At 35.1% G+C, this 23231-nt stretch overlaps 1 protein-coding gene across 4 annotated transcripts in view; it reads right to left on the bottom strand.

The window, feature by feature from the left end:
* Positions 1–1396: 1396 nt before the first annotated feature.
* DIAPH2 (diaphanous related formin 2) overlaps positions 1397–23231 on the bottom strand; it is a 264713-nt gene continuing 242878 nt past the window's right edge. For all 4 annotated transcript variants that reach the window (XM_052813767.1, XM_052813766.1, XM_052813763.1 and 1 more), the window contains one exon: positions 1397–5932. In XM_052813767.1, coding sequence (XP_052669727.1) covers positions 5868–5932 — 65 coding nt within the window. In that variant the 3' untranslated portion in view covers positions 1397–5867. The remainder of the gene's footprint in view (positions 5933–23231) is intronic.

Consider the following 23231-nt stretch of genomic DNA (forward strand, 5'->3'; position numbering starts at 1 on the left):
TGAAAGGGAGTACTTAAAACCATTAAGTACTCATCAAATAATTCTGAGCAAATCCATTGAATGTTTTTATAATTTTACTACAGCCCAGTACTATTGACTTCCTTAAAAAAAAAGTAGAAAAGCTAATTTTGAGATGATGACTGGAAGAAATAATAGAGGGGAGGAGTATAGCTCAAATTTACAGAAAGTATCCAAATGTAAGAAAGAAGTCTACCTATGTGGCAGAGCACCATAACTTGCTATCAATCTTAAGTTCACATACAGGATTTCTTAAGCATGTGAGGAAGCGACAGAAATAATTACCCCTGGAAAGGTATTAAGGTACCTGCTACTTGTTTCAGGATTCTGAATTCTGATTCTGAAATCCCAAATTCTGCCTGCCAATCTCCCAAAGGCAAAAAATATCTGAGAGGATGATGGGAATCCCAGACTCCCACACCAGAAAGTCAAGAATATTTACCTAAAAATAAGCAACAAGAATATAGTATATGTAGGTCACCATTACTACATTTTTCTTAATCATGACAATCAGCATTTATAGTTATAGCTGGCACACAGAAGTTTTCTTTTTTTTCATGTTAATCCCTTAAGAACATAACCCTCTACTGCTTCACCATATATCAAATAGTGCATTCTAACTATAGTTCAGTTCATTAAAGAGAAAATGGTGCCTTCAACCATCCCTTGGCACATCTTTTCCACATATAAAAAGTTACTTAAGGAGTGTTGACTCAACATGGCTGATCATATTCATTAGAATTCCATTCCTTTAGAATCTTAAGTACTTATTGCAGAAATTCAGTGCTATCTCTCTATACTGTTGTGCATTTCAGTCTGTTATGGTGGTATCATTAAGTAGTTTAAGGTGCAATATACAGTTTTGAAGGTAAAAGTCTGTCAAATTTCTATTCTGTTAAGACCATTTTGTGCCCAAGTGAAGTAAATAATCTGGAAAACACCAACAATAGCTGTCTGACTGACTATGTGTCTGTCTTAAAAAGACTATACTGGAATACAGCCACTTAAAATAAATAGGGACCCATGTAATTTGTTTAGTGATTCCCTTTTATTGTTATTCTTGTAAAAATAAAACGGTATCACCATGATTTAATGTAGGTTTTTTTAATTATATACTTTTTTGGATTATTTTGTTTTTAAAGTCCTCGTCCATTGGAAAAGGCATCTTTTTCACCAAATTCTAGTCAAATATACTTGACACCTCAGAGGAAAAAAAAAAAAAAAAAAAAAAAAGAGATCCATAAAAAAAATCAGTGAACTAAAATGGAAAGTAATTTCAGCGTGATAATTTTATATAACAAAAACAAATTTTGAGGTGATGGTACTCAATAGGTAATAATCATTATAAACAAGGAAAACATTGGCGCACCTAGCAAAATCATGTTATGTATATCTTTATTACAGTTTTCAGAATACATGGATTAACAATGGCCAGGCTGTGATTTCATCAAATTCCTATTTTAAACATTACATACAAACACAGAGCTGTTTAAAAAATAGAAATGCATGAGTTCTGTCACCTTTTTTTTTTTATTTTTTTTTTTATTTTTTTTTGGCATCAGGAGTCATATGACTTCCAAAAGGGAAACCAAATGGTGCATGATAGCAGACTGACTAAACCGTAACGGATTATTGTTCACATTCTGTGGCATATGTATCACCTCAAACAGTGCTAAAAGAAGCACTACAAGAACAAATCTTTCTCCTTTAACATTCTTCTAATGACATCAGTGGGTGCTGAGTGACAGCTTGCAGGACTGTAGAATTCACAGGCTTACACGACTCCCTTTCTTGTGCACAAAAGCAATATGTGATCTGAAATAGAGACACCTGAAGCTGAGGGATTTGGCTTTATCTGCTTTGACTTTTTTAATTTATTTACATTTTGTGTGCATGCGTGGGCGTGTGTGTAGATACTGCAGAAGAGATGTAGAGGTTTCTTACAATACTTATTTTAAAATGAATAACTTGCAAATACAGTATGGCACATAAGAGGTGGGCTTTACATTGCTTTATCGCTTAGCATTTGTTATGCCTGACCTCTCAGCAATTTGAAGGCAAACATTAAAGTATAATTCAGCCAAGCCTTTGTTTAATGGATAAGAAGCAATTTACATATATAGGTAAGTTTGTTCCCACATAACTATTACCAGCTTTAAATACTTACCAGCTATATCGTTCTCAATATAGGAAGTACTAAATTCACCCATCAAAGCAAGATTTGCCTGAGGGATGCAAAAGCCGAACATTGCAAAGTTTTCTTAATGAAAGCTATAGGAGGATTTCCAGAGCCAAACCTAAAACTCAGCCAGATTCTCAGAGTTTTGCAAACCATTTGTATATTGTGGGATGAATTTAAAGTAGGTCACTCATGAATTGTGGTTTGGACAGAAACCATGAACATTATGGTTTTTACATCATTTGTCTGAGGTAGTACATATACCACACACAAAAATGCAAAAATATACAGATATTCATATTACAGAAGGGAACTATGGGAGTGCTTGTATTATTATCTGAATTTTCAAGAAAGAACAGATAATTTTAGATAACATTTTTCATATTGACCATGGTTGTCTAAAACCAGAACAAATTATGTAATAGTATTTCTGGGAATACTTCCTGAAGCTGTTTGTCAATGCCCTCTGAGGCAATAATTTTGTTTTGGCTTTAGCATCAGTTCATAATATGATTAACACTTAAACCAAACATCACTTATGTGCTGGGAAAGGATATTTGTTGAATCACAAACAAACATACATGACAAATTGTGTTGCGCTTTTTTCTCAGTAAACTGCATAAAACTTGAGCAAAAAATGTCTAGTGTCTTTACATTTCTGATCTGTACAGCCAGTAGTTAAGCAACAAATATGTATATTTGTATATGATTTAAACATTTCATTCCCATATCAACTGCAAAAGTTCAATTCATTGCAAAGGTAAGATTATCTTCCTCTTAAATAAACTAAGAAATGTAAACAGTGTAACATCATAAAAAAAAATTCTCTTCAGTACTTGTAACTGGTAAAATGTGAATGCAAACAGATGTGCTGGTATATTGTTAATGTAATGTCTCAGAGGACATATAGTGAAACATAATTAGCAAGAAATTTATGTATGAACCCTCCAGCGATTTTCTTTCTGGGATTACTTTGAATACAAATATAATTTAACTGATATATTTCATTTTTTAAAATTAGAAAATAAGGCAAGTGCATTTCTGAAAAAGGTGCTACTCTTCTACACTTCTAGATAAACATGTGACACCTCTGAAAATTAGATCAATAATAAAAACATTAAAAATATCTGCAATTTAATATAGACTGAAAAACTATCAAAAGACAAAGTGACCAGCATCAATTTCAGAAAATATTTTAGACTTCATAAATACGAGCACCCTATATTTACATAAATTATCTTCTAAACTAGTTTTCCTTTGAAAGACACTTTTGTTCTAACAGATATGTCCATTAAATTATATAAATGTTCCAAATATGAAAAAAATAGTAGTAAAATAGAAGCATTGGATGGTATTGTTATTTTGGATTTGCTTTTTTTTTCTCCTAAGATTTGGTTCTTGAAAATCTGTAGTCAGCTTTCACAGAGCTTTAAAAAAAATATAACCCATGGAAATGAAAAACTTGTGCACTAATAAAGATTCTGTTGTGAGCTTTTGAGTTTTCACATATAAAGATTATACCAATACTTGTAAATTCCAGCAAAACGCTCATTTTAAAATCTGAATTCTAATACACTGTTGATTGTAGTACAAATTTATATAGACATTATGAACTTAATCCTTTTAAACTTGCTTCGTACATTAAGCACATTTTTAGAACTGTAAATTGAATAGTTCCACTTTAAAAAGTTATGCTTCAATACAAGGTTGATGTTGACCTTACACGAAAACAGGATATAATTCTTTGTATCTCTTACTGATAAACAGGGAGATAGGATCCTGTTGCATGCATTTTTTTTTTCCTGAAGTACCATACAACTCTCTAGTTTGTTACTAAAACCACAAAACCCCCCAAACAGTTTAGGACGAGTATTAGTTGACAGCACACATTTCACTAGGCTTCAGTCATATTCCTATGTTTAGAGATATAGCAATGGGCAAAGCCCCCATTTCCTTTGAAGACGATTTTTAAAAAAAAAAATATTTCAATACTAGATTGAAAAGGAGCTGTATATTTTCTTACAATAATTGGATATTGATCACTGTAGTTTGAAATTGTGAGAATTTATCCCAAACTAGTCAGATAGTATCTTACCAGAGAAGCAAAAAGAATCTGCTGTACAAAGATGCTTGGCTCAAGCAGTAGTGCAAAGTTACACTGCCCCAGTATCAAGCGCTCCTCTAGAGCTAGCAGTTTGTGCACAGAAGACGATGTGACATCTTACCTTCCAAATATTCTTTACACAACATTAAGAAAAAGTTCCCCGTAACACCAGGCATTAAAAGTATTCATAATAATTCATCAATCAGTGAAAAAGCAATAATAATTTGAGAACAAGTGCCATCTACTCTATAGTATCCTGGTTTTGTTAAATATCATAGCTGAGCAACATATGAGTAGTTCCACTGGAACTCCCACTTAAAATCCTCCATCCCATCCAGAGAAGCAATGAACCTTTAGTAAAAAGGATGGTGAAGACTGACCTGAACACCAAACAGACTGTACATTCAACTAGAGTCTGGGGAGAAAAGGGAACGATAGTTTCCCACGGAGTGGCAGAACATACAGAGCGTCAGCTACGACACTGACTGCTCACCTGAGGTACTGCAGTGCAAGGGGCCTGTATGCAAAGTAGAATGGGAGGAGCTTCCCAAAAGATCAGACTGCTGCAATCATTGATCACTGCTATATAGTGCTCCAGGTAGAAAATTTGTTCTGAGCTGCTAAACCCTCAGCACTAAAATCCACCGGTAGAGATCCCGCTACATATTTTACCTGAGAACAGAGGAAAAACTCAGAGGCAGTTCTGCATAACTTCATAATGTAGCTTGTCTCTAAAAACCTACACAAAGGTATTTTTAGCGTAATTAAAATAGGACAATCATATTTTCCCCCGAATATCTTTATAAAGAATATATAAGTGCATAATTAGAAAAATCCCTCCTTAGATACAGTTAAAAACATATCCTGCCCTTGATATCATTTAATTGTGGTAAAATCCTATGCTCTGCTATATTTAAATTTTTTTTAGCAGTGATAAGTAACTATACATCATCATATCACCAAAAGTGTAGATATGTGGTATGTCCTACTTGCAGCCAGAATAGTGAATCCACCAGGCTTTACATTGAGATAAGACTTTCAGCAACCTATGCGTTGCTTTTTTATGGTTACAAAAAGATTCTGATAATGTAGACCAGCTCATCTTTGAATTTATTAACATACAATTTTATTATTTTTTCCTTTCATGTCCAAATCAGAACTGCAAATGGAATCCACAGCTGTATTCTTTCAACAAATTTGTATTTTCTTACCCATATAAAACATAACCTAGAAATCCCCAACTCCTTTCATGTAAGTTGCCAGCTTTAAAAAAACAAAAAAAAAAAGGGGGGGGGGTGTAGGGAAGAAAAGAAAGAACGTAAGAAAATAAGATATATATCCTACTGTTTAACACTGTTTACAGATCTTGGTAGTTGGGGTAATAAGATACAGTATGTGGATTATTTAGCAATAGCTTTTAAAATACATAACATTTATACACCTTCTCATTTAATCAATACCAGTATTCCTTTATGATCATTGCCAATTTGTATGATAAACTCTTTTCAAAGTATATCCATTTAACTGTAAATAAAACAATTCACTAATTCTTTGGCATCAGAAGAATCATACAGCTGCTATTGTTCCATTGTGGCGAGAACGAGACCTTTCCAAAGTTACTCGTTTGTTATCTGTAATACAAAGAGAGGAAAAAACAAATCACCATAAGATTTGAAACATGGATAATGCAATGTCAAGAGGTTTTCAAACAGCCCTGAAAATCATTTCAAATGATATGTAAATAAGTAACTAGGAGACTGGATCAGAGAAGTTTCACACTGCAGCTGCCAGACTGAGTTCAAGAGTTCTGCAATCAGCAATAAATTACTTTCTTGATCAGAGAAGCTGGGTGATAGAAGCATTAGGAGAATCCTGAAACACAGTCCCCTTGGAAACAGCACACAATAACTAAAATTCTGGGTAAAAATCTTATTTTAGAAACAATTTATGCACAGAAGCTCTGGAAGAATACATTTCAAGTTTAATGAGAACATACTGACCGGTGTGGTGGTGGAAAGCCTACTAGATGCTACAAGTATAAAAGCGCTAACACTGTTCACTATAATTTGGTACAGAGTTAAAAATAGAACAGTTAAATCAGCCACTTCCTAAGCATTTCCTGATTGTGCAATGTGAACAACTTTTAGTATAAATATTACACAGTAATTATTGTAATGAATAATAAATATGTCTCTATAACAGGAAAACAATTGTGAAGTACCAGCCACATTCCTAAATGCCTTTAAAATAAAATTTTAAAGCAATGAACAGACACATGCACAAACACAAAAAGGGGCAAAAAAATAACCCTCACTTACTTTTCTGGAGGTTTTGATCTTTCTTTTTCTAAAATGTGGTCCTGCCATGCAGTTGTTGGTTTTGTGGTGGTGGTTTTTTTTATTTTGTGACTGCTTATTTTTGACCTAGCCTTTTCTGTTATCTCGTATTATTTTCAAGTTGCTGCTCTTTGTTTGTATCAGTATAGTATCTACATTGCTACAGATTCAGGGTGTCCCAATATATGGCTGGAACTGCTACATAGTACTGGAATATTATAAAACAACAGTCACTTCCAGAAGGAAAAAGTCTGACAGACAAACTGCAGGCAAGCAGGTTTTCTCAGCTTTTTTCCAAATGAGTCGATTTAGCTCTGTTTCCACAGTGCAGCATATAAAAAGGCTACGAAAGCACGTCTTACTGGTACTGCTGTGGGAGAGTGCTAAACTTGGGCCAAGGCAGAAGGTTCAAGCATAAAGCACGAGCCCCCGACATGTCCGATGGGTAGAAATACATACTTTGAAAAAGCTGTTGACTGAATCATTATGTTCCGGAGACCAGGGGAAAGGTTGGAGCAAAGACCAGTCTGGGATCTCACCAATGTATATAAATACCTGAAGGGAGGGTGCAAAGAGGCCGGAGCCAGGCTCTTCTCAGTGGTGCCCAGTTAGAGGACCAGAGGCAATGGGCACAGACTGAAACACAGGAGGTTACTTCTGAGCATCAGGAAACCCTTTTTTCTTGTGAGGGTGGCTAAGCACTGGAATAGGTTGCCCAGGGAGGTTGTGGAGTCTCCATCCTTAAGAGATATTCAAAAACTGTCTAGACACGGTCCTGGATAACTGGCTCTAGGTGACCTTGCTTGAGCTGGAGGGGTGGACAAGATGACCTCCAGAGGTCCCTTCCAACCTCAACCATTTTGTGATTCTGTTCTAAGCTAACAAAGCCCGAAATGGTCCAAGCACATTAAATAAGGTTCTGGAGAAGACAAAGAAAGTCATCTCTGTGATCTGTTTCTGGACAAAGAACAGAGGATGCCTGTGGCGACTGCATGGGCTCTGCAAAATCAACCTTCCTTTTCCCTGTTCAATGAAAGTGTCTCCAACGCTATAGGGAATTAACGGCTCCTTTAGCAAGATTATTAGTTCTTTTTATAGTTCTGCCTTGCCTCCTTTTCCTAATGAATCTATCCATGCATAAAGTATTCAAATTACCCTAAGTCAATCTGTTTTGCATGGGAATAAATCTCTACACTGGTTGCAATGTCACTAGGCACTGGAAATTAAAGAACAAAAACGCTGTCTAAAACCCAGGAAGGAAAGCTGTCAACTCAAATGGGCTGCTGTTCCTCTATAACAGCGGCTAGTAAAGAGTCTAGGGATACTTGCTCTCAGTGGGGAGAATCGCCTTCACCAGTAGACTATTTCTTGATATAATTTCACAATTGTCAACTGTACAGGTTAAAAACAGATTAAGAGAGTCTAAGAACTGTTGACTTCTTCATACGTGTTTTTTTAGATTTTTCTCTTTTTTGTTTTTTTTTCAACATGGTAGATGATGAAATCAACATTTTCTGCAAATGACAGTTCAGATTCTCCTGTAATTGCACAACTGAGCTGGGACTTAAAGAAAACACAAAACAAAACCATAAAAACTAAAAGCATTATAATTTCTTTCTTCAGCTAATGACAAACAAAGTAAATTCCCAATTATTAGAAGTAATGTATTCCTTTAAATTATTTCCAGTTTTTAAACGGAACTAATTCTATTTTCTAGAGATAGGAATAAAAAATATGGAAGATTCAAGAGAGACTGGAAAGAACCACAAGGTTCTTCTAATCAAGGAAACTGGGGTACAAAGATTCAGTTATTACTGGTGAGAAACAATGTCAGCATTTGCAAGAGATTCTTCTCTTAGCTTAGAGTGATTTATAGTGAGTCTTACTAAAACAAAGCAAGCAGGATATAAATTACACTTTAATAACATTTTCAGCTCATTATAAAAAGGGATGGGAGGATTCGGTTTAGTTACTATCAACGTGAAAGCCTGAATGTATCTGAAAGTTTTGGAGGTTGATATTTGGAGATTGAACAAGTATTTCTTGTTCTTCACAAAGAGACCTGTTTTATTCAACAGTGAATCTGCAAGCAACCTTGCGCGTGTGTGCGCGCATATTTACGTCTGGTTAAAAAAAGAAGCATTAATATGTGTACGTACATATATACATACACATAAAGAAATGACTCGTTTCTTCACTAGATGTAAAATGTGCTTGTATATGTGTAAACATATTCGTTAGGTTAAAACAAAGGGTTTCATATTAGGATCTGAAACTGGATTGGGCTGGTATTTCAGTGACTCAAGCAAAAATTTTAAAAAATCATGACATTTATAACACTTTCAACATACACATTGAGTTATCTCCAACAGCTGTATTTACTTTTTTTTACATTACAGACCATATTGAATATAACACAAAGCAAGACTGGCTTATAAACATGACTATGACTATTCTAGCATAAAACTACATATAACATCAATAAATGGTAAAACTATTTACTTGTATTGAGGGGCGGTTGGGGAGGGAAAATAAAAGGCAGTAGCAGTAACGTAAGAGTACTTAAAATTAAGCCAAAAATCATTGCCAAAAGGCTCAGGTGTATACTTCAGAAGCATGTAAAAATGACTAGAAAACATGATAATAGTTTCTGTGTGTATCAGTCATGCCTTCTGGGTAAACCATCTACCTATGTAGATGAAGACTTTGTTTCTCACTTAATGCCAGAACTCCATCTCTTTAAAAAACGTAGGGCATTTAAGCAGCATCCACAATGCTCATATTACAGACATTATAATCTATCTCAGAAATGAACACATGAACTTAAAAGTGGTCTCTCAATCAGCTGAATGGACCTTTTCTTGTAGCACTAAAAGGTAGAGCAATGAAGGATTAAAACGGAAAACAAAGCATATTTTTATATCATAAAATAATCTTCATCTTTTAGCTAGCTGGATCAAATTCAAATGAAGCAAATATACAATTAAATGCTGAGAAATCAAATCAGTGGTTCCTTTTTAGTATATATAATACTGGAATGTAATCTTGACCATGCAAACTTTACGCCTCCACTGGAAGAAATATATGGACTTTGTTATAATAACAATTACTTGCTCGAGTCTTCTTGCACTCAGGATAGTACCAAGACGGGAATAAATCTACAACATACAAGATATTTGTAGATGTGCTTTTGATACATACACATCATTCACCACATAATATAAATCTACTGATGTAAAAAAAAAAAAAAAGCAAAACCACAATAAGCTTAGTATATAAGCACAATAAATATATGCCATGAAGTAAACAAAAAAAATCTAAACAGTTATTTTTAGACAATTTATTTTAATTTTATGGAATTTGACAACTTCACCCTTAAGACAATCTCCCTTATACTCTGTATGTATAAAGCATTAGAAATTACAATCAATTAAAACCACAGTGGTAGGGGAGAGGAAAATATTTTTGCAAAAACTATACTCTGCAAAATGTATTTTCCCTTTCCTTAATGCTCCTTCATTAGTTCTGTTATTAAAAGAGAAGTCTCAACAGCTGCAACAGATTTATTAACTCAGTAGCTTGCTATCAACATAAAACCGAGTTGTATTAGAAGAAAAATAAATGGTATTTTGCAGAACTGCAATACTAAGATTAAGTGACTTTTCCATTTTGCTTTCTTCTTATCCACTCTTCCAGGTAGTAACTTTGTGCTTTCCTAATTATAAACCTTACTTTTCATGAGCAATCAATGCTAGTAATAATATAGTTGTTGTGCAATCGAACAGACTAGTCATGCCACTGAGATATCTGATAATAGAAAAAGACAGGGTCTACAAAACCATACCTCAAAGGTACTCGACTGGAATTTGTATTACCCTGTAACAACCACAAAAAAAGTTCTCTCTTTGATATGCCTTATATTAAAATCATAAATATATTATAAACTGCTACCTTGGGCTTGGTTCCTTAGTCGACTAACTCTCCAGGACTAAATTTTTTTTTTTTCCAGTCAGTTAAACCATTAGAAGTGTTTCTTTGTGCCTTAATTGCAGCAGTCAATTCAAACACTAGACTGATTTTGAAATCGTATTTCCCTGCAGACTTTCCTAGAGTGCTCATCAGAGAGTATCTAAGGTCCTCCCAAGTGTAAATAACTGCAGTACCCCTTGATTAGCATTAAAAAACCAGCAAGAACAAACTCCCCAAATCACACAAAACCCCCACAAAACCAACAACCAACCACAACTGGCACAGATGACTACTTTTTGCTCTTTTTTAAAAACAAAAGGTTGAAACATTAACCTACATGCAGAAGGCGAAGCACCTAAACTTATGTTGTAGGAAAATGGGCTAAAAAAGAACACTGGGGTTTTCAGGAATAAATACTACCACAACTGTTTTGCTTCTTCAAAGACAGTGGTCACAGGACCCTCATACCTGAACAACGCATATTTTAAAGAACGTCTTAGTTAATAAATGCTATGTCAATCAGATTAATAGCAGCTTCAAATAGTGCCAAAATGTTGAATCTGGAAAAGGGGTAGTGTACAACATTGGCTGCTCAGCTAGCAACTGTTGTGCTGGAGCACATGCTGGAGGGCATGAGCCCCAGTAAGGAGAACTCTGAAATGCTAATTTATTTAAAAAGCTCACACCATTAACTTGCACAGTCACTACATCTTTTTTTTTTTTTTTTCTCCCTGCTGACTAACCACCCCAAGGTGAAAGAATTAACCTTCCCATACCTGACAATAATAAAAGGTGTTTAATTCTCAGAGAAAGAAGGTACCAGCTTGAGTTGAATTGCGAATGACCATATGAAGAAGGCAGAACACGCAGCAATGAATAAAATATTTAAAATTTCATCTTTTTGAAATAATTTTGACTATGCAAAAGATGCAGAAATGCATGCTGTAAGGGAATTTGTACGGCCTATGCCTTCGGGAATCAATGAAAGCATTTACATCAAACATTTATTTATTCATTCATGTAAAACTTTGTTCACTAGGAAATCCTACTGAAACACATCTTCTTTTCATGAGCAACCCAAGGAAAAATACTCATACAGTCCCAGGTACTTCAGCAAGCACCACAAACATATATAACATGGAAAGCAATCAGAAGAACAAGATAATTTCCTGTAAGTATGGAATGATTGCACAAAAAAATGAGTAAGCTGGTCATCTAAGAATGTTTTAAATTGATAAACTGTCACAATAGATGATAATTCCAAGGAGAAAACACTGCACCTGTGATATTGATGACATCGGCATTTCTTCTTTAGAAAAAGGTGGAAATCTGAATTGCACTTTACAAGTGTCATTTTTTTTCTGACAGAGATAACTAAATATTTTCTATATAGTATCATTGATTAAAATTGGGACAAGTTAGAATAAATTTAAATCCCTTTAGCCTGGGTAGCCTCTACTTTTCTCCTTGAGCCATTCACGCATACAGAAAACTGAAGCCAAGTTACAACGTCATTTGATGTAACAGCATATTATCAATTGCTTTAAAGAGCAACCCATGACAAGAATTAACTTTATTATTTTTCTTTTTTGACTGCATGCACCTTCATCAGCTTAGCTTACCAACAAAGAAAGATAAATCTTTTTGGAAATTGGAACTGATAGAACGTAAGACAGAAGCAGAACTGATACAGGGTAAAACAGCAGGGAAGCCCATCAATCTCCAGCATCTCTTTAACAGCTACAGCTGAACACTGTTCTCTACACTGCCTGGTCTGTACCTATGACATTATTAGAGAATACCAACTGAGAAATAAACTAGTCAAGGAAATTAAGAGCTTCAAAACTGTTCTTGGTGTCTAGAACAAAATCCTTTTGAGAAACAGCACCTTGAGAGAAAATGGCTCTCCTAACCTCAATTCTGTTAAGATTCAGTCCATCCCTGTGAGATTTGATTTCAAATTGATCTTTCAAAATGTGTGGCCTATATAAAAAAAAAAACAGCAATGAGATAAAAATCAGTTATGGGAGAAATCCAGCCAAAATAACACCTCAGAAAGAACTCTGAAATAGACAGCACTTTTCAAAAGATCTTTATGGCAAATAGATGAAACAAGCAAATAAAACAGTTTTCTAACTGGGTTAAGGGAAACTGTACAGTTAATATGTTTTCTTTTAATCTTTTAAACACTCTTATTTCAACCTCAGCAGGCACCCTACACATGCCTGGCAAAATCTGAACTAGACCCTCTATAACCATCACACTGGGTCATATTACATTCCTTCAGATTTGATATTTTTGTAATCAAAGATGAGAAAAGACCAAATGATACAACATCCCTGTTCTCAGCTTTTTTTACCTTAACAGAATCTCAAATCCTTGACAATCAAACTTAAATGACAGCTAAAATGGTTATTTTAGCATCAATTTCAAAGAAAACATTGAGATTTCAAGCAAACCCTGTAGCTGTGAGGTCAAATTCTATGAAGCCTGTTTTATTTTGGTTTAAGTCCAATCCCAGACTTTCATGGGAAAGCTGAGTGATAACCTGAGCATATATACAGTATATGTTGTTATGATGGAGAAAAAGAAACTTACCCTTAGGCCAAAGAAATAGCAGCGTTTTTTGTTGGGTTTTTTTGGTCTGTTTTTTTTTTTTTTAAGCCCTCAAAACCAGACAGCACATATAAACAGCTGAAACAAGTTGATTATAAAGGCATCATCTGTTGATCTTATAATAATTTAAAAATTATGTTCTTGACTGGGTTAGTGGGATGTTTACCAATATATTGATACATAAGAAAAGCTGTTGAAGAGTAAAAAAGAAAGTTTTAGAAGAAATAAGGAGGAAGAAAAAGAATGGGTCTGTGTAGCTATTAAGAAGATTTCTAAGATAGGAGGAAAAAGCATTAAGGAGAATTGTAACAGATTTAAAAGGAGGTCTTTCAAGACTGAATGGTTCCTCCTCAGAAGAGAGCAGACACACACATCTCCTGAGTTATCTGCAGAAGTCAGGAGTGCCAAAATTACCATCATAACATAGTAAGCCTTAAGGTAAGATAGATTTGTATGTAGATATGTATTCTGTTTGAAAATATTTGCTTCAAAAGTGTTACTCATTTAGATAACAAACAGTTCCTTCGTTTTAAAAAGGTTTGCAGACCAGCCTAGGTGCACAATTTCTCATTCAGAACATAGGTGGATGTTTGGATTCTTTTGGATTTTTTTAACTTGCTAAATAAAAGTTGTTAATATCCAGAAGCACTGTAGTACAGAGCCAGGTCTGAATTACAGAGAGCTAAAGGATTTAAGTGCTGACACAAAGAGGTTTCACTCAGATTAAAAGGGAACAAAGACACGTCTAATCTTACTGCTGCCACTCAGACCTAGCTTGCTGGGCACTGTTAATTGTAGCCTTTGACTTGTATGAAAATGCAGAACATCAGTAGAAAAACCATTTATTTATATTCTATGTGTTATACATAAAAATGCTTTAAAAATGAATAATGTGAGAATTTTTAATGTTAAATAGCATGTGTGATGACATTTACCAGCTCAGTGCAATCCAGCTGTGACCACAGTCAATACAGTATGGGAACACTATAAAAGTAATACTTTTGCAACCAGAATCAAGGATGTTGACCATCTGTATCACAATTCCATTAACCAAATAAATACTTATCCTATTTAGAGCTGAAGAGAATCTAATAGAGTTAAGCATTTATAGAATAAAAATGGATTTGTAAACCTTATTTTCAAGTAATCTGTTTAAAATAAATTTTACTATTGCTTACTCCAGGCCTTAAAGATTAAAACAAAACAAAACAAACAAACCACCCCCCCCAGCCCAATAAGCTAAGATACCTTAAGCCTTTAAATGATTTATTTAATATTTTAATTCAACTTTGCTTTCTTTGTTAATTGTACCACTTGGGATATGCATTGAAAGCTCTTCCACAAGAGTTGCAATGGAAAAGCCTTCGTTTGAGACAACACATGCCTGCCTCAGGGGTTACAAGATAAATCAATCTATTTTTCTCCTTTCCTCCAAAGGTAATTGGCCTTTAAAATTACAGAGGAAAATAGGCCTTCATGTCAGTACAATTCAGGCACATATACAGCCATTTTCCATTTCTTTTTCAGTTTGAATTCTCAGCTGAGAACTAAACTTATAAGGGTGGGAAAATAAAAAGATGATGAAGAGGAACGATTGCATCAGGACAAATCCTCTCCAATAACAAGCAGCACTGTGACCAGCATTCGAGTCTGGAATTTACTGAAACCTGCTATGAATAGCTGTCATTTTCCTAGTCAGTATTTTTTTATTCTTGTGATAAAATTTACTTCCATTTTTGTGACAGCCTCTACCACCAGCATTCATGGAGATCTGTCACAGAATTTAGTTAAACTGAGAAGTTATAATTATTGCTTCATTTCTCATACAACCTCACAAAGTAATACTGATTTTTACCTCATCCTTATGAAATTGCCTTTTTCAAGCAGCAATCACGGCTATGAGTACAATAGCCTACAATCCCTATGCTGTGCTACACACACAACCATTTATAAACTCAAGAGTTTCAGACTTTGAATACTGTTAAATTGTATACAGTAAATTTTAACTTGGCTAATAAATTGTTTCAAAGCAGTGAAACTCAGACGATAGCCTTCATATTTTTCTGATCGTTATTAAATGTGATTTGTAATACGTTACTCATATCATACCTCTAGTAAGAAATTCTCATGCAAAAATATTTGCCAGTGCATAAGGATGAGTAATCAGGTAAACTACAACTGATACACAAAAACAACAACAAGAAAGTTGAAAAAAGTCAAAACAACTTAGTCTTTTAAAAACAGCACTAAAAATTCCCTTGAAACAGAGTATTGAAAGAGTACCACTAAACCTTTAATGTGAACTTGCTCATTGGGAGTGTGTATACAGGTGTAAAGCAATTATTAGATTTGATATCTGAATGAACTCAGGTTCCCATTAGAGCCTGAATGCTTCAGTGACCCTATTATTTTCCTTCCAATGCTCCCAGACCTGATCAACTTAATTATTCTGACTAGTGAAACATTTAGGACGTGAATGTATGATTTGTTTTAAACCAAATGAGACAAATGAAAGTACTTCATAAAATAACACAGAAAAAGAACAAGATATGAGACGTGATGTATCAAATCCTGGAAGAAGGTCAGGTCTAAGTAACAGTAACAAAGAAACAGAAAAAGAGATTCACTGCAATAAAATTACATTTATTCAGATATTTTCCCTTGAACTTCTAATTTGTAACCTTTATTGCATCTCATCTACAGTGAAAAAGGTCTATCTTATGACTAAGAAGGGTGAAGCAAATATCAGAGAGTAAATAAACTACGTCTGCTTCAGTAAGGAAAAAAAACCAAACCTCAAAACACAGAGAATGTGTCTCTCCTTTCATGACTACACACACACTTCTAGCAGTTGTCCAAAAGTAAAATTAGGTCCTCTAATAAAAACCATTTCATGTCACAGAGGACAGATTTGCTGACGTAAAAGATGCATTTCCCTGTTTTAATTGTACCTACCGTTTTACTGTTAAGGAAAAGTATGTGACATTGCAAAAATACATATTCACATTTTGAACAGATTTGGTCTGGTGCTAATAAACCATATTCTTCATAAACAATGTAATTTAAAATGGCTTCCAAAACGTCCTATTCCCAGCTCCCCTATTAACACTACTGCTCTTATAATTTGTATTTGCTTTGAAAGTAAGTTGACTGTAAGGTTACGAAGAGGACAAAGCAATAGAGTAATAGGTTCTGAACTTCAAGTATACAAGCAGCCATAAAGTTAGCATCTTCTCATCTGAATGCATTTGTCCTTAAAAAGAATCAAACTGACATCAAAGTGGTCCCCTTGCCCCTTGCCTCCTTTCACTAATGATATGTAATGGCTGCTGAGCCTGCAATAAACCTGTTTATGTCCAGCTAGATTGCCATCATTTTACAATCTAATCTGATACTTTTAAGAAAGAAGAAAGTCGCGAGAGACCGGCACCAGCTTGTGCTGAAGGCATTTCTTGACATCAGCCTTCACTTCGCACTTCAAATGGAAGTATTCGATTTGACAAAACATACAGAAAGTCAAGAGAGAAGGCTCTTCACCTCTTCTCCGAAACTGCCTGATAGAAGTCAATACCAATTCCTTTACAAAGTTACAATCAAAACCTGACAGATGAAAGTCAAAGGGGAAGCTTTCTAGCTATTCCTTACAATATTTTATTAAAGAGTGGCGTAAGAACGTGTTTGCCTCAGTAGGATCACCCCCACCTCCACTTCTCATTTTTATCGGTTAGCAGTTTAAATACTGGAAGTTACATCTCCCATGCATAGATATAGAACGTGAAAGTAATGACCTCCAAGATAGAGAATAAAGAGAAAGCTCTCTTTTCCGTAAAGGAATTTCTTTCAGAACAGGAGTTGGATAACACTCCTGAAAAGCAAGTACTTCCTGCTGTTTCATGTAAACTGGCTACCATAGTTTTCCTCCACACCCAGACAATGAAAGCCCTAGTCAAAAGCAAACTGTTTTCCTTGTAGCCCACAAAAGTCTGTCTCCTGTTTTATGTGGCAGAAACAAATTCTCTTTATATATATATATTAAAAAAAATAACTCTGCAATAACTTGTAGTCTACATGTAAAATGAAATATTTTAAATAATACAATAAAGGCAGACTATGCATAATTATTTTTTTATTAAATAAAATATCAGCATTTTTTATTCATGGCTAGGTTAACATTTACAATTCAGCATTTTGCAATATTTAAATGGAATTGAATATGCTATGAGAAAACTTAAAACTACATCACTCCTGTATGACCAGCTGGCAGAGGCTGTAGTCTTCTGTGCCCATCTGCACCTTCATGTTATAACATTAAATAAAAGCTCCTGTCTGAGCCTGGCAAGATGATCTCATCACTACCTGTTACTTCTCTACACACCCCAACTGACACTAACTAGATACCGCACGTGACTTTTACTATCAATTATTAGCAACAAAGGCCTATGCAGGTTACGCGAATGTGAAACTGTTGCTTACTAAAAGAATTCATACAAGAAAGTAATTTAGACTATACGTGGCAGACTCAGGTAAAATATAACAACTTTTAGGAACTTAGGAGTCTAATTTCTTTCTTGGCTGAGCACAGACAACTCCATTATGATTCAACGTGAGACCTCAGTGCTCATATAAGGCAGAATTTGACCCTTTATGTTCATATAAAGAATAAAAGTACAGAAGCAGTTAATGCTGTGAAAGGGCAATGAATTTTCATTAAAGACCTCAAAATAGTTTCTATTTATTAATACTTGTATCTGAGGAGTGTCACTTTCTAAGGCTTCCTGTGCTACTTTGGTAACAACTCTCAGTATTAGTGGAACCCCCAAATTAGCACCTGATCGCTCCATAATCCTGATCTATTTTGCTTGCAAAATCTGCAAATGTATCCCTTCCCCATCAATACAGCTCCTTCTGACACAACAGCAGGGACCTCAAAGGCAGAAGGGCTGGGGTAGCATGGGATTACAGCACGTGCACCTGGTATTCAGATGGTTCCCAAGAACCTGTGAGTCTTTTAGGACTGCCTTAACGGCCCTTTTGCAAAGACTAAGGGGACAATGATGTTTGGGTGTCCTATTATTGTATGCTTTTTAAAAACAGGTTTAAAAACTCAGGCTTTTTAAGACCATACACCAAAGTATTACTTCCAAAAGAGTCTGACTACCTGAAGTAATCCCTATTTAGAAAAAAAATGCAATTGCATAAATATGGGCACAACTGTTCCAGAAGCAAGATACCTATATACACGATAACTTCTTTCTTATGTGAAGCTTTTCTAACTTTCCCAGATGCAAAACTACAAACCTTTCCTTTACTAAACAATGAGCTGTGACAGTGCTGATAGCCTGTATTATGCATTATGAAGAGGGCCCTAAAAAATGGTATAATCTGTATTAAAAGCAAGACCAGGTCTGGCTTGATAGACACTAAAGAACACATCCTATTAGTAACAAGAATATGTAGCAAGTTCTCAATGCAAGTTCCAGAAGTTTTAAATAACGATTTCACTTTATTTTGAAAGAAAAATGAATGATACAGAGCGAAAAAGAAGTTAAGCTCTTCTAACTGACTGAGATTTCTTCATCCCACTATTTCTACCAAAAATGCTTTTGAGGTCACCAATTAACAGATGATACCTTATTACAACCCACAAGTGTTGCACTCTTTGGACAAATGTCAAAAATGGAAAACTAACTGCCATCTTTCAACCTCTCAACACCAGAGCTATAAACTTTTATGAAATTACTCACTGCTTACGAAAGGAGCTCCAGAGCAAGCAATGCCAAGGGTAACAATGATTGTCACTGGTTTTGTCAGGTAGTGATACAATCTTAATATTGCTTACACATTTTTAAAAATATTTTGTTAAATGTTTGTATGTTGTCTTTTACGCACTTTTAGTTGAAATTAACTTACACTACAATTCAAAGCTAGGTAACAGATGAACAAGTTGAACGAGAAGTATTTTTCCATGAGTTTTTAACTATTATTTTGATTCAAGAATAACTACATCCAAATGCTAATGCCAATGTTCATAATATGAATGAACACATTTTTGCATACATGAATGCTAAAAAAGCAAAATGATAGTAATGCGCTGACTACACTAGAAAATTAGTCCTTTCTTCATAACTTCAAGCATGACCACGTACTTTTAAGTAACATACTCATCCAAAAGGTTTCTGGCAATCGTATAAAGTCTTTTCTCCTGCAAATCTTACATAAATGTAAACAAATTCCTCTCTGCCCCTTTTGGTGTTAAACAAATTTATCTAGTTACCTAATGTTAATTAAGATAATATAGGACTGCTGTTTATGGTCACCTACCTGTTTGCTGACTTCTGCCATGCAGTCTGGCTTCTCTGCAGCTTCACCGCCCCCCCCCTTGTTCACTGAAGAACTCTAGCTATACTGTGTTGGAAAAATACACTTCTCCAGCTCCACTGAACAGCGAGAACTGCTGTTCTGTGCTTTTAAGTCTCACTTGAATACTGCATTGTTTCTGAAGGTTAAACTACTTCATATCAATTGCGCGCAATCCTCCTGTGTTCTCTGACCTCTTTGTGAGCTATTAATTTCCTTAATACTTTACCTATCAGTTGTTCTTCCCTGACATACTAAACTTACACTGCGTTAAAATTCTCTTTTTAAGATAAACTGATACCATACTCCAACTTCTGCAGTGATAACTGAAAATTAGCTGCATATACAGCAATGAACAGGGAACCAAGAACTACTGAGAAGATCTATTTGGAGCAGGAATAGCAAATCTTCTGTGCTTTCTCAACTCTTGCACAAACCAGATACCACAAATTCTAGGTAACAAAGACAACCATAAGGAATCCTGTATTTCAGTTTTTTGTTTCACTCAGGAACAGTCACTAGATGCTTTTGTCATTTATTTATGCTTCTATCAGCGAGAATCTGAAGCACAACATGAAACAAGGGATGGGTTAAGCATGTTCCCCCACCTGACTACATTACAGGAAAACATGATTTCCCACGACTGTACTTTCTTGGTTCCAGCAGTGATGAAGACAGGGGGGAAAAAAAAAAAAAGTATCCCAAATACTTTCTCTTACTTCATTAGTAGGAATGACAAGGTAAGCCTCACTTCTTTTACTGTTTGTTTCAACCTCCTCTCCCATTCTCAGCCTTTTTTATCACAGAAGGTGAAACACAACTACTAGCCAGACTCTTCAAAACTTTTCAGAGTCCGTCATCAACTTCCTCTCCACACTGAACCCGCTCTACTCACACACCTGGTTTTGCTTTAATTTGTAGGTGAATCAGCTTCATTTTTACCTGCTTTTCCCTCTCAGCATTTTCAGAACATGGCTATATAGCCTTTCTTCCAAAAATTTTGATTGGTATCCACAACGTTAGGCAAGCATCCCACCATTCCCCATGCTGCTCGGTATCTTGAAAAAAAGGAGACAGTCACTTAGTCTTTTTATCTATCCTGATGCAGTGGGACTAAAACAGCTCACTTATTCAGCTCATGCAATGTGTGTGAATGTAAAGCTTGAAGAAATATATTCATATTCACTTGGGCTGGATGGGAAGCAGTAATGACACCTTATACAAAGATGCTCAGAAAGATTTTGGAATTTAAATTCTGCTCTTCACCCTTCTCCAGACTGAAGCGACAGAAGAGAAGGATAGTGCAAGGGTACCTTGGCTGTGTATAAGGTAGTAGAAGAGGCTCAGAACAGGTCACTGCTGAGAGTGCAGAAAAATGAGCAAGTCATTCAGGGACAAATCTTGGCCTTAAGCATCTTCTGACCACAGAGGACTTGATTTGCTAATAAGGATGAGGGTTGTCGGGTAAGCTTTTTCACTGTCACATGGAAGAGACTTCAGAATCCCATGTCTCCACTTAGATGCCTTCTAGCCTTGAAAATAATGTTTTGTGCCACAAAATAAACAATTTTCTTTCCAACTCTTTTTCCCTTTTAGAAATCTCATTTACAGTCAGTACCACTGCAAAACTAGTTTTACCACACAAACGAGGAAATTATGAATTTACGTGGAAGAAAAGAAAGTCAGGAGCCTCTGTCTGGGGTGAGAGAGAGTCGGAACTTACACAGATTTCGCTGCCAGATGAAATGATTAGGAAAATACATCCTTAATGCCACTAAAATAACACTAATCCATCAGATATTTTTTGCCCAAAGCTGGCAATGTCCTTTAGAATTATGCTTTGCTGTATGTAAACAGTTTTAACTACAAGCTCCTTCAATTTCATCTAAGGGAATATTTTTTCATGCTTGAACTAGTTTCATCTTTACAAATAACAAAGTCAGTGTGTTAACGGTTTACACCTATTTGTGATTCACTAGTCACTGTGGCCTTTTAACTATCACCCACGTCTTCCTTTTATTTTCTTATAACTCCTAAAGCCAAGGAATTCTGCTTGCTTTTAAAGCCAAAGCAATGAAAATAACGAACAGCTTGTCCACTGTCCACTAGGAGCAGAGTGAAGATTTCAGAGCACACAATGCAAAGCCTGTTTTGTTTTGTTGAGTTAAAGTTTTGATCAAAGGACACGTTACTTTTTTTTGTTTGTATTCTCTTTAACTAGCTGTTCTAGACAGCGTTTTCTACAAAACAGGACTGAGACTGCTAAACATTGATGATAATTCTTGTTGATGTCCAAGTACTTTCCTTGCACTAGATACTCGAGAAAACAATGATGTAAACTTAAAGAACAAATGACATTTTTGAGGCTCTTCAACTACTTCATCACCTGTTTATGATGAATGAAAAACTCAATTAGCAAACTTCTCCAATTTTCCGACCTAATATTTAAATAGAAAATAGCAAAAAAACCCCAATAGTAACTAAAAGAGAGCCTGCATTTCAGCTTAACAACTTGACCTGGAAGTTAGCTAGGCTTTGGATAGAGAAAGCCACCTGTAGACTTTTTTTGTGAGGATGGGAACTTTTTAAAATATTTTTGTAATTGTATGAAATTTACATCTGTGATTTTGGAATACCCTACTCAGCAGTAACAGAAAAGCAAACTCTAAATGGAAAATGTTCAAAAGCTTTAATACAGAATTTGTTACAGAGATTTTTTTTCATAAAGTATGCAAATCTTGCCACTTATATTCCAAGTGTTCTACTGACTGCAGTTTAAGGCAAATAATTATTTCATAAAACAGCATGCTTGCAAAGAGCTGAAAATTATATCTATAATACAGAAGGGAAAAAAACAAGGAAGAGAAATACTCTAAAGTATGCAAAGTATTTTCATATCCCTTTTTTAAATTTTTGACAAGAATGCATTTAAATACTCTTTGAATGACACAGATGCATGAACAGTAAAAAAGTCAAGAGTGCTACCTGCAATTTAATTGACTGTGTTTATTTTGAGTCATAGTTCAAAAACAAGCCTTATGTACTTCAAGTCCAGCACAGCACGAGACAGCCATAATGTCTGGAAAGTCCAGTGGGAAGGATTAATAAATGTCACAATACCTTCAGGGCAGAGTAGATTCTTAAAATAGGTAACGATTCAAGAGTTTAAACAGGAAAAGTACAGCAGGGTGCCTTGAAAAAAAATCTGCATCAGGCTGAAAGGTCTACTAACTTAAGCTTAATGATGAGCAAACTAAAAGGTCACTCTGCATTGCTATCAGTGTAAATTCAGTTACAGCTGTTTGATGTGACTGATGCAATCATTTAGCAGTCCAGCAAAAGAAATATTAAAACAGTTCAAGTCACACAGTGCCTCTTAAAAAAAGATCACCCCTTTTTCTTTTATGTTATGACACACATATGATGACAAGACTGTTCACAGAAGGGACCTTCTGAACATTAAATAAAAAAGCCTTATATGCTTTAAAATAAGTTTAGATGTTTATGTATGTGTACATAAACACATTTTATCACTTAGAGAAACAATAGATTATGTCTTTCAACATGTGAAGTCTCACTGGAAAAAATGATACAGTAGTTAATCTAAATAGCTGATATCCAAAACTTCTGGTTTTATCTACAACATAGGTAA

The sequence above is a fragment of the Harpia harpyja genome, chromosome 18 (genome assembly GCF_026419915.1).
Source record: "Harpia harpyja isolate bHarHar1 chromosome 18, bHarHar1 primary haplotype, whole genome shotgun sequence".
In the NCBI taxonomy this organism is placed as follows: Eukaryota; Metazoa; Chordata; class Aves; order Accipitriformes; family Accipitridae; genus Harpia; species Harpia harpyja.